General features: G+C 40.9%; 1 protein-coding gene and 1 long non-coding RNA gene across 2 annotated transcripts in view; one reads left to right on the plus strand and one right to left on the minus strand.

Annotated features, from left to right (window-relative positions):
* Positions 1 to 12,985, plus strand: part of UFM1 (ubiquitin fold modifier 1) — a 63,764-nt gene extending 50,779 nt beyond the window's left edge. The window contains exon 6 of the mRNA XM_073583260.1: positions 12,508 to 12,985. Coding sequence (XP_073439361.1) covers positions 12,508 to 12,533 — 26 coding nt within the window. The 3' untranslated portion in view covers positions 12,534 to 12,985. The remainder of the gene's footprint in view (positions 1 to 12,507) is intronic.
* Positions 1 to 13,309, minus strand: part of LOC141096553 (uncharacterized) — a 70,520-nt gene that overhangs the window by 52,588 nt on the left and 4,623 nt on the right. The window contains exon 2 of the long non-coding RNA XR_012233712.1: positions 4,920 to 5,031. This is a non-coding gene — a long non-coding RNA (uncharacterized lncRNA). The remainder of the gene's footprint in view (positions 1 to 4,919; positions 5,032 to 13,309) is intronic.

A 13,309-nucleotide genomic window follows, 5' to 3' on the forward strand; every position in this document is an offset into this window, starting at 1 on the left:
AGACATCTGAGCATAATAAACATTTTTTTAGCAATAATTTGATTCAAATTTTAATAAATGTGATGTAATTTGAATTTCCAGGTCAAATTTGGCTGATGTGCTCAAATCTAGTGGAGTCCCAAGCACTCAACTGAGAGATGCGACACTTGAGTTTCTAATGCCTCCAGTTCTCTATATTCCACCTATGTTCGGGCTAAGGGGCTTGAGTCGGCTCTTACATTGTTATGATCAGTGAAGACCCCAGATCAGATACCCCCACTAATGCTGTCTCTTAATATGTTAGTTATTTCTTTACCAGTGTGGTGGGGGTGATACTGGTGCACCAGACAATCAGTTTACCACCATCTTTTCCCTGTAATGGCGTGTCAGCCATCATCAAGCATACCTTGTTGCCCAAGCTGATGAAGACTAAAAAGCACTGCTAGGCCTTACTTGCCATTGTTTTCTGACACCTATATAAGTGGAGAGGAATCTTCATCCCAAAACAAAGCACAATGTCAATGACGCATTGCAATGGCTCTAACCATTAACGCACAATGTAATTTTCCAAAGACTCATCGAGCCATTTTGCTAATCATCATTGTTTCTCCTTCAACTTTTTTTTCTCCAAGTAAAATTGCAAAGTCTACCAGAAGAATGGAACCATTGTCACCCCTTGATTGTGAATCCGTCTTTTAACATTAACATCTGAATGACATCCATTCTATCTAGTCAATTGTTAGAGGAGGCGTCAGCTGTTCAATTGTTTTGCACTCTTACATGCATACACACTTTTTCTGTGTTGCATACAAGTTCCGTATTTGCATTTTATCAGATTTACCAAGTAAATGAAAAAAAGTGAGCTGTGAAAAATTGCTTTCTGGTCTTTTCCCTACTCCTGATTAATATGTCAACGAAGAAATGGATTCCCTTAGCAACTCCTATTCTAAAGATTACATGGAGGAAGATTCCCCGACAAACATCTCTGTTCTCATTCTTCCTGGCTTACAATTTATTACCAGATTGCATACAGTAGTCCTGTATGATACTGATATACCATAACTACATTATTTCATTATATGATTCATAAAAAAGCAGGTCTTGTAAACCGAGCTGACATGCCGTCTAAGCAATTACATCCTATCCGATTATCTAAGATTGCTATGTTCTCATCTATGTTACCTTCAAAAGAGTTATGAAATCTCTCTAACTTGCTATCTCTCCAAATTAACATCACGTCTTCAACGGTCTATTCTAATTAACATGTAATCAATATAGTAGAAGAAGACTTGCACATCACATTTACAAGCACGCGTGGATTTGAGCTCAGAGTTGGCAGCAATCATCTGGACACGGCTATACCCACTTAATGTTTGCAGAAGTTTGTCTAGAAGTGGTCTTTATGGAAAAATCAGGACTAGGGATGACCCATGGATGGTCAAGTTCGTCCGAACTCTAATTGAAAGTTCGGTATCCAAACTTGACCCCAAACCCAATAGAAGTCAATGGCAACCCAAACTTTGGTACTTTTAAAATGGCTGTAAAATCATAGAAAGGTCTAGGTGGCTGCAAAATGATGGTAAAAGCAGGACCATTGTCCTGTAAATTGTGGATAGGGAAACAACTTAAAATAGCAGTAAAAAAAGAAATAATCTTGAATCAGGAGGCGGAGATTCAAGTGGTGGAGGAGGAGGTGGCAGTGTGTAGGTGGAAAAGGCGTATGCGGTAACTAACAATGTTTTTGTGTTTTTTTTGTAAGGTACTCTGAAAACAGGGAGTGTAGTAATCTGCTGGCCGCTTTCTGTATACAGGCCGTCTAATACTCTACACTAGAGATGAGCGAGTATACTCGTTACTCAAGATTTCCAGTGCATGCTCAGGTGATCTCCAAGTATTTGGATGTGCTCGGAGAAATAGTTTCTATCACCGAAGCTGCATTATTTACGGCTGCTAGCCAGCCTGAATACATGTGGGGATTGCCTGTTTGTTAGGAAATCCCCACATGTATTCAGGTTGTCTAGCAGCTCCAAATCATGCAGCTACGGCGACAGAAACTAAATCTCCGAGCACATCCAAATACTCAGAGATCACCCTAGCATGCTCAGGAAATCTCGAGTAACGAGTATACTCGCTCACCACTATTCTGCAACTTTTTGGGTGAAAACAATGAGGAGAGCTTCAAATAGGAGCAGTTATGCTTGTGGTGTAGCTGCTGCAGAGACAGAGGCCGTTGTCAATATGTGCCTGCTATGCGCCCGAATGAAATACCTTCCTCTGGTGCACACTGGTAACAGGACGTTTTGTGCCATTTCTTAGGCCCGAGTAATATGTGGGAAAATTCACACACCATGCAAGAGCTGTGGATGGGAATCAACAGACATACAGTGCCTTGCGAAAGTATTCGTCCCCCTAGAACTTTTCAACCTTTTCCCACATATCATGCTTCAAACATAACGATACCAAATGTAAATATTTGGTGAAGAATCAACAACAAATGGGACACAATTGTGTATTTGAACGAAATTTATTGGTTATTTAAAATTTTTGTGGAAATTCAAAAACTGAAAAGTGGGGCGTGCAATATTATTCGGCCCCTTTACTTACAGTGCAGCAAACTCACTCCAGAAGTTCATTGTGGATCTCTGAATGATCCAATGTTGTCCTAAATGACTAATGATGATAAATATAGTCCACCTGTGTGTAATCAAGTCTCTGTATAAATGTACCTGCTCTGTGATAGTCTCAGGGTTCTGGTTGAAGCACAGAGAGCATCATGAAGACCAAGGAACACAACAGGCAGGTCCGTGATACTGTTGAGGAGAAGTTTAAAGCTGGATTTGGATACAAAATGATTTCCAAAACTTTAAACATCCCAAGGAGCACTGTGCAAGCAATCATATTGAAATGGAAGGAGTATCATACCACTGCAAATCTACCAAGACCTGGCCGTCCCTCTAAACTTTCATCTCAGACAAGGAGAAGACTGATCAGAGATGCAGCCAAGAGGCCCATGATCACTCTGGATGAACTGCAGAGATCTTCAGCTGAGGTGGGACAGTCTGTCCATAGGACAACAATCAGTCCTACACTGCACAAATCTGGCCTTTATGGAAGAGTGGCAAGAAGAAAGTCATTTCTCAAAGACATCCATAAAAAGTGTTGTTTAAAGTTTGCAACAAGCCACCTGGGAGAAGCACCAAACATGTGGAAGAAGGTGCTCTGGTCAGATGAAACCAAAATCAAACTTTTTGGCAACAATGCCAAACGATATGTTTGGTGTAAAGGCAACACAGCTCATCACCCTGAACACACCATCCCCACTGTCAAACATGGTGGTGGCAGCATCTTGGTTTGGGGCTGCTTTTCTTCAGCAGGGACAGAGAAGATGGTTAAAATTGATTGGAAGATGGATGGAGCCAAATACAGGACCATTCTTAAAACCTGTTGGAGTCTGCAAAAGACCTGAGACTGGGATGGAGATTTGTCTTCCAACAAGACAATGATCCCAAACAAAGCAAAATCTACAATGGAATGGTTCACAAATAAACGTATCCAGGTGTTAGAATGGCCAAGTCAAAGTCCAGACCTGAATCCAATCGAGAATCTGGAAAGAGCTGAAAACTGCTGTTCACAAACGATCTCCATCAAACCTCACCGAGCTCAAGCTGTTTGCCAAGGAAGAATGTGCAAGAATTTCAGTCTCTTGATGTACAAAACTGATAGAGACATACCGCAAGCGACTTGCAGCTGTAATCGCAGCAAAACGTGGCGCAACAAAGTATTAAGTTAAAGGGGCTGAATAATATTGCACGCCCCACTTTTCAGTTTTTGAATTTCCACAAAAGTTTAAAATAACCAATAAATTTCGTTCAACTTCACAATTATGTCCCACTTGTTGATTCTTCACCAATAATTTACATTTGGTATCTTTATGTTTGAAACATGATATGTGGGCAAAGGTTGAAAAGTTCCAGGGGGCCGAATACTTTTGCAAGGCACTGTATATGACTGGTGCCAGTTTAACTCAAGCACAGCCTGGGGGTGAGCGATAACCGGCAAAATGCCATATCAGCTCTGGGCTTAGTCAGTTTGACGCACATCCCTCCCGTGCCTGGCGCATTTGCTGAATTTGGTGGTGCAGTGCTTCCTTATAGAAGTTGTCTGCTACTTAGACAAATTAATAATAATAAATTTTATTTCTATAGCACCGACATATTCCGCTGCACTTTATATTTCAGAGGGGATTTGTACAGACAATAGACATTACAGCATAACAATAATCACATAGATTATAACAGATACCAAGAGGAATGAGGGCCCTGCTCGCAAGCTTACAGTCTATGAGGAAAAAGGGAGACATGAAAGGTGGGTGGTAACAATTGCCCTGATTGTTTGGACCAGCCATAATGTTAAGTGTGTAACAGTACAGACACTGAGGGCTAATGGATGCATAAAGCATGTCAGAACATGATGGGGGGAACCTGGTTATGGTAAAACTTTTGACTGTGCCACACAGGGATAGATTAGGTTAATGTGTTGAGGCGGTAGGCCAGTCTGAATAAATGCGTTTTCAGGGAATGCTTAAAATTGTGGGATTGGGGACTAATCGTATTGACCTGGGAAGTGCATTCCAAAGAATTGGCACAGCACGTGTAAAGTCTTGGAGACGGGAGTGGGAGGTTCTGATTATTGAGGATGATGACCTCAGGTCATCAGCAGAACGGAGGGCATGGGTAGGGTGGTAGGCTGAGACATGGGAGGAGATGTAGGGTGGTGCAGAGCCATGAAGGGCTTTATGGGTGAGGGTAATAAGTTTGTACTGTATTCTGGAGTGGATGGGTAGCCAGTGTAATGACTAGCACAAGGTAGAGGCATCGGTGTAACAAATTCTTGTCATACCCCTCTCTTTACCCCCATAAAATAATAAAGCCTATGCTCACCTGACGTGCTGGCGCCATTCCTGTGGTGTCGGCAGTCGCTCTCACCGGGGTTCTCGTCTGGTGTTGTGCCGAGACTCTAGCGCTCAATCGGCTCTGTCATCACTGTTTCTGCCTTCAGACAAAATCGAACATGAAGAGGAAGTTCAGAATCAGCTGCACACAGGTTTTTTTGGCACAATATTCCCACAGACACAGTTGCAATTTACAAAAATTTGTTTTTATGCACTGTACTCCCACAAACACGGGTGCGGAGTATAACTCTTTATTTAGGATGCGAAACAAAGACCACAACTCATACATACACAGTGGCAGAATAAAATTATTTTTTAGGCACACTACTTGTACAGACACAGCTACAGTGTACACAGAAACTTTTTGGCACAGTACAAACAGGTTTTTTGGTACAGTACAAAGTTTTTTTTGCTAACAAATGGGGAAAAGGGGACTGTATGCTAGCTTTTTTTTTTTTTTAGACACACTACTCACAAAAAGACGGTTGCACAGTAGAAAGATTTTTTATAAACACCACTCGTATAGACACAGCAGTAGAAATAAATAATTTTTTTGGCCCACAAATGGGAAAAAGACTTGCATAGTAGAAGTTTAAAAAAAAAACAAAAAACCCACTACTCACAAAAACATGGCTGCATTATAGAAAATTTTTTCACCAACACTACTCGTATGGACACAGTGGTAAAATAAAATATATTTTTCGTCCCATAAATGGGAAACAAATGACTGCATAGTAGAACATTTTTTTAGATACACTACTCAGATAGACCCAGCTGTAGAATAAGATATTTTCGGCCCACAAATAGGAAAGAGACGGCTGCATAGTAGAATGTTTTTTTTTTTTTTTAAGAAACACTACTCACAAAACACGGCTGCATAGTAGAAACATTTCTTTAGAAACACTGCTCATATTGACACAGTGGCAGAATTAAATAATTTTTACGGCCTACAAATCAGAAAGAGACAGCTGCATACTAGATTTTATTTTTGGACACACTACTCACAAAAAGATGGTTGCAGAGAACATTTTTGGGGCACACTACTAGTACAGACACTGCTGCAGAATACACAGGCATTTTGGAACTGCTCCCACAGGCAGGGTAGCAGAGTACACACATAGGCTTAAACGCACTGTACTCCCACAGATGGGTGCAGCGCACCCACAGATGCTTAACTGCAAAGTACTCCCACAGGCGGGGTTGCAGAGTACATACAAAGGCTTTAAAGCACAGTACTCCCGGAGCCGAGGTGCAGAGTACACACAGAGTCTTTAATTTATGGAACACCAACAGGCGTGGTTGCAGAGTACACAAGCTTTTTGGCACATTACTCCCTTCGGCTGGGTTGCAAAGTACTCCCACACGTGAAGGTGCACAGTACACAAAGAGGCTTTTTGCCACAGTACTCCCACAGATATTGGTTGCAGAGTACACACAGTGGCTTTTCTTTTTTTTTTTTACAAAGCGCAAAACCTAACACTCACTAAATCACAGCACAATTTTTGTTTTTCACAATTTCTCCTAAGCACGACAATCCCCGTTATGTAGAGAATAACTACTGTTTGGGCACACAGCAGGGTTTGGAAAGGAAGAAGCACAATTTGAATTTGGGAGCACAATTTTGGCTGAAATAGATTGCGGATACCATGCCCCATTTGTTGAGTCCCAGAGGTACCAAAGCAATAAAAAAAATAACACAACTGACAACCTTTTGGAAACCACCCCTCGAGGAAATCAGCAAGGTGTGCAGTGACTTCACAGGTGCTTCACAGAATTTTAAAAACATTCAGGTGTAAAAATGAAAAATTTCATATTTTTCACAAAAATGCTGCTTTAGTCCCAAAGTTTTCATTTTCACAGGATAAAATGGACAACACTATTTGTTGTGCAATTTCTCCTGAGTATGACGATACCCTATATGTCAGGGTTTCCCAACTCCAGTCCTCAAGGCACACCAACAGATCATGTTTTCAGGATTTCCTTAGTATTGCTCAGGTGATAATTGCTTCACCTGTGCAATACAAAGGAAATCCTGAAAACATGATCTGTTGGTGTGCCTTGAGGACTGGAGTTGGGAAACCCTGCTATATGTGGTCAGAAACAACTGTCTGGGTACACAGAGTGGCTCAGTAGGGAAAGAGCTCTATTTGAATTTTGAAGCCCCATTTTGGCAGGAATAAATTGTGGATGCCTTGGAGCATCTGATGTGCCAAAACAATAGAAATCTCACACAATTGACCCCATTTTGGAAATCATGCCCTTCAAGGAGTTCATGTATGAGTTTTGTGAGCATCTAGAGTCCACTTGTGCTTCACAGAACTTTATAAGATTGGGACGTGAAAATGAAAAATTACATTGTTTTCACAAAAATGTTGCTTTAGCACCATAATTTTTATTTTCAAAAGGGTAATAGCATAAAAAGGACCATGTAATGTATTGTGTAATTTCTTCTGAGTACATCAGTACCCAATATGTAGTGGAAAATTACTGTTTGGGAGCATGGCAGGGTTCAGAAGGGAAGGAGCATAATTTGAATTTTGTTGCGCAATTTTGGCTGAAACAGATTATAGACAACATGTTGCTCCTGACATGCCAAAACAATAGAAACCCCCACAATTGAGCCCATATTGTAAACTACAACCCACAAAGAACCACCTAGGGGTGCAGTGAGCATGGATTAATCATGCTTCGGGGTTGTGTTGCAGCCAATGGCACGGGAAACATTTCACGATAGACGGAAGAATATATTCAATGAAATTTCAACAAATTCTTGATGCAAACATAACACCATCTGTAAAAAAAAGCTTACGGTAAGTTGAAAAGAGGATGGCTTCTACAAATGGATACTGATTTTAAACACACGTCAAAATCCACAATAGACAACCTCAAAAGGCGCAAGCTGAAGGTTTTACAATGGCCCTCACACTCCCTGTTCTGAAAATCATTGAAAATCTGCAGCTAGACATCAAATTAGCAGCGCATGCTAGACGACCCAGGAATCTCTAAGAACTGGAATAATTTTCCAAGGAAGAATGCATGAAAATCCCTCAAGCAAGAATTGAGAGTCTTGGCTGACTACAAAAAAGCGTTTACAAACTGTGATACTTTCTCCCCGTGTTTGTGTGGGTTTCCTCCTACAATCCAAAAAACATACTGATAGGAAATCTAGATTGTGAGCCCCATCGGGAACAGTGATGATAATGTGTGCAAACTGTAAAGCACTGCGGAATATGTTAGCGCTATGTAAAAATAAAGATTATTATTATACTTGCAAAAGTGGGTGCTACTAGGTACTAACCATGCAGGGTGCCCAAACTTTTGCATCAGCCCATTTTCTTTTTTGTAATTTTTAAGATGTAAAAGATGAAAAAAAAAAAAAATATATATATATATATATACACTGTGTGTATATATATATATATATATATATATATATATATATATATATGCACGTATACACACACTAGATGTGTGCGCAGTAACATCACGACGGGGCAGCTTTGTGGCGCTGGGGGTGGTGGCCCACCCACTTCTGTGCAGTCACAACCAGCAGGAAAGATGGTGTTTTGCGGCCTGTGCTGGAGATGGTGTGCGGCGCCACCAAAGGGTGGCCGCACCCAATATCCAGCACAGACCTCAAGCCACGGTCTTTCCTGCCGGCTGTGACTGCACGGAGGTGGGTGGGCAGGCAGCGGCGGGATCTGGTGCGTGTAGTCAGGCGGTGGGCCCAGGCGGGGGTCCGGCGGCGGCATCCCTCTCATTGCTCCCTCCTCATTACACCCTCTCGTTACACCCCTCTCACAGCCGGCAGGAAAGATGTTGATTTGCGGCCTGTGCTGGAGATGGTGTGCGGCGCCACCAGAGGGTGGCCACACCCAATTTCCAGCACAGGCCTCAAGCCGCAGTCTTTCCTGCCGGCTGTGACTGCACGGAGGTGGGTGGGATCGCAGTGGTGGCCTGGATCCGAGCGGCAGCTGGGATCCCAGCGGCGGTCAGGATCACAGCGGCGTTCGGGATCGCAGAGGCGACCTGGATCAGAGCAGCCGCTGGCATCCCAGCGGCGATCGGGATCGCAGCGGCATTCGGGATCACAGCGACAACCTGGATCCGAGCGGCAGTGTTCCAAAATGGTTGGCGTACTTCCGTGTAGCGCAGTGGATTGTGGGATTCGGGGACATCCAGATGGAAGTGGATGACGGACAATTTAAGGCAATTATATATATATATTGTGAGGTAGCGCTGTCATTCAAGGTTGGGGACACTCGCTTGGCAGCAAATAAATCACATCCGGTACGGGCTTTCCATAAAACCATATCAGTCCGTGAGGTTTATTATTCAGCATAAACCAAAGGAAGCACCACAAAGTTCATATCAGCATAGCTTCCGTTATATAGGCTATTCAGCCTCATCATTATCTCACCCGTCAGGGTTCCTTATGCGGCTTCACCATCGCATACGTTAGTTCCCTCCAGGGAGCTCTCAGGCACACATTGCCATTGTTCACACAGCTGCTCCACAGGCTGTTAGTGAGGAGATCTTTCTCCTCACAGGACCTTCCAAACTGGACCAATCAGGTCCCAGCATTCACACCAGGTGACCTACCCTGGCCACCATATATGGTCTGTAGCCACGCCCACCGGGTCTCATGGCTATGACCTTTTACTGGCAGAGCCCCTGAGGTTCCAAAACAGAAATCCCTCATGATCCCATTTTGCAAACTACACCCATCAGTGAATTCACCTGGGACTGAATATATTGACACTTACATTTTTACTACTAAAATTATGTTTTAGCCCCAAATTTCCATTTTTCACAAGGGAAAAATATGTAAAAATGGTCCCATAATTTAATTCACAATTTCACCTGAACATGGCATACCCCATATGTGGCAGTGCAGTACTGTTTGATCACAACAGAGAATGGGAGAGAGCGTTAGTTGACGTTTCAAGCACAGATGTTCCTGCAATAATTTGCTGACTCCATTAGCAGACCTCGTAAGTGCCAAAACAGCAAAAACACTCCACAAGTGACCCGGTTTTGGAAATTACACCCCTCTAGGAATTCATATACAAATATAGAGACTTTTGCTTTTCGAAAACACCCATGGATGCCATTGTAGTGCTCATACATTGGTCCAAGCTTGTGCTTCTGGAGACATTGACTCTGCTAATTAAGTGAACTCTCCTCGCAATAGTAATGCCAAACATGTGTACGCTAGCTGTGGTTTAGGCACACTGTTGGGAGGGAGCATTTTGATTTGGAAGTGCAGGTTTGACTGGATTTCTTTTGGCAGGAACCAAATCATTTTCCCAAAGCCGTTGTGGTACCAGCAAAGTGGAAGCCCCCTATATTTCCATTAACAGGTGACAGACGTGAGTGGGGTCTTGTTTTTTGTGAGAGTTGAGTTGAAGCATTTATTGGTAGCATTTTGGGCTACAAAAAGTTTGGGATCAGTCCATATTTATCCTGTAACCTACGCTGAGCACTTATATCAGGGTTTCAATCTAAGTCTCTAAAATATGTGATTCAAATTAAACCCCGACAGATCTATTCACTATAAGGAGACATCAGAATTGCTTTGGACTCTGCCTGGCCTCTGTTCAGTGGTGTCCGTCTTTCCAAAGGTGCACAAAATTATGGTTGACTGTTCTTTTGTGCATGCCTAAAAAGACGCTTAAGAAGACGAACACCACCCTATCTCAAACCAGTCAAGAGTTCAAAGTGACTCTATCTGCCTCATTACAGTGAATTTACACTTGATCCCTGGCGTAATCACGCATGATAAACGTACTCTAATCCTTACTGCGATCTTTGGGAGGCAGAATGAACAAATCAGCAGCAGTTCAAGAATTAGTTTTAAATATTTTTTATGCTGTTCACCGTGCTAGATAAGTGATAAGACAGCTTTATTCCTTGGGTCTGTGCCATTACAACAATACCAGATTTATATTGATTTTTAGGTTTTGCTACCATCACACCCTAAAAAGGCTTATTTGCAAAATAAAGGTTTTTTGCATCATAATATTTTGAAGTCTATTTTTTTATGTTTATGAAGTCATGTTTGGGTTTGTTTCTTGCGGGATGAGTTTTTATTGGTACCATTTTTAGGCACATAATATTATTTCATCACTTTCTATACCACTATTTGGCAAAATTGACGGAAAAAAAAGCAATTCAGGAATTTTTTGTGTTTGTTTTTTTACATCATTCACCGTATTGTACAAGTGATAAGGCTAGTTCCACACTAGCGTTTATTTGCACTGCACCTCGTGCGCATACCAAACGCACGCAAAAAACGCATCATGCGTTTTGCATGCATTTGCTGTTTTTTTGCACATGCGATTTAACCAGTTTGTCACCATGTTAACTCAAAAACGCATGCGATTTTAAATGCACACGTGCGCATGTCCTAGCACACGCGTGCGTTCCCATAGACTGTAATGCTGTTTTTTTGCGCATTCCGTGCGCTAACATGTGCATGCGTTTTTTGAGACAGGTCGGATGGACCAAAAATGCAACAGGTTGCATCCGGGGCGCGCCTAGGCGCACACTACAAAAAACACATGTGCACGAAAACGCATATGAACGCGTGCATGCACTAGACCATGCGCACCCATGTTAAATATAGGGGAGCAATGTGCATGCGCACAATAGCGCACAAGGCGCAGCGCTAAAAAACGCAAGTGTGAAGCCAGCCTAAGACAGCTTTATTCTTTGGATCAGCATGGGGCTTTAACTTTTATTAGTCTGATCACTAAGGTAATGCTTTGCAATACACATTTACTGAAATTAATTACACCTATCAGTGTGAAATTGACAGAATGCCTTTTAGACCATGCTCCTGGTATGATCTAACAAGCCATCATGGAGGTCATTTTTTGACCTCGGGTTACCATAACAATTATTGGCAGCCCACAACACAAACAACACAGAAATAGGATTTATGCAGTACTGTGAATAGAATAAAGTTAAAATGTAAAAATTAGATTACTTCCCATGAAGTTATTTAAGTTTTTTAAAAATATCCCCAAATGGGGCCATTGATAAATACAACTCATCCCACGAAAAGCAAGCCCTAATACGGTTATGACAAAGGAAAAATAAAAATGTTATGGATCTTTGAATGTGATTGTAAAGAAGGGGTTGAGAAAAAACAAATACACATGTAATACCTGTAAGAGAACAGGAGGGGGTAAGGTTACTGAGATGGATGTATTTTAACAGGAATTTGGGTCCAGTTAAAATTCAAGGAAATAAGTTCATGGAGACAAGCTGTATGAAAAATAAAGTTCACATTGACAGCAGAGAGATATGACAACAGAGAGAAAAAGCAAGTCAATTGCAAACTGCTTATTTTCATGCTATCTAGATAAAGCAATTTAATAACATGAGAATACCCCTTTAAACAATGTAAAACAATTATAGAAAATTGTCATCACCATAATTATACTAACTTAGAAAATCTTGCAGCCAGGTCTTTTTTTACCACATAAAGAACACTGTAAAACCAAAATCTGTGGCAAAATAGCATTTTTTTCACAATTTCACTAAACTTGGAATTTTTTCCTGTCTTTCAGTACATACACAGAATTATTACTCTTGAAAGAAAGGAAGAAATAAAGAATATAGAAAAAAAATGTAAAAAGGGACTGTGGGAAATGATTTAAAGATGGGAGAAGAGCTGAATTTTTTTTCTTTTTGAATACGAGAAAAACAGATCTACATAGTTATTAAAAATGGACACATGGACAAACAATGGATGAAAATCGGATCTACAGTAGCACATAGGTGAAAAACAGTCTATTTTTTGTGTACAAAATGAATATCTGAATACGCACTAAAATACATGTGATATGTCCAAAATTTAGATCAGTTGTAAAATAAAAAAAAGTCTAACATTAGGTTAGCATTAAATGATTAACAAAAAAAAGTGAAATACAATTTAAAATTTAAAGGGATGGTGCGAAACTAACATTTATTATAATCCTAAATGTCTATTTAATATCATAATCTAATGTCTTTTCTAATATACTTTAATTAAAAGTCAATATTGTTCCTTCTTTGTGCTATCTTAACTGCTTTATTTTATTTTTACTTACTACCTATTTGAGGAAGCTTCATTTGAGAACCCCCAGTGGATGCGCCAGTTGTCAATTCCGACATACAGTGGGGAAAAAAAGTATTTAGTCAGTCAGCAATAGTGCAAGTTCCACCACTTAAAAGGATGAGAGGCGTCTGTAATTTACATCATAGGTAGACCTCAACTATGGGAGACAAACTGAGAAAAAAAAATCCAGAAAATCACATTGTCTGTTTTTTTTTCATTTTATTTGCATATTATGGTGGAAAATAAGTATTTGGTCAGAAACAAGCAATCAA

This window comes from Dendrobates tinctorius, unplaced genomic scaffold (genome assembly GCF_039654945.1).
Source record: "Dendrobates tinctorius isolate UK_male_01 unplaced genomic scaffold, ASM3965494v1 ptg000075l, whole genome shotgun sequence".
In the NCBI taxonomy this organism is placed as follows: Eukaryota; Metazoa; Chordata; class Amphibia; order Anura; family Dendrobatidae; genus Dendrobates; species Dendrobates tinctorius.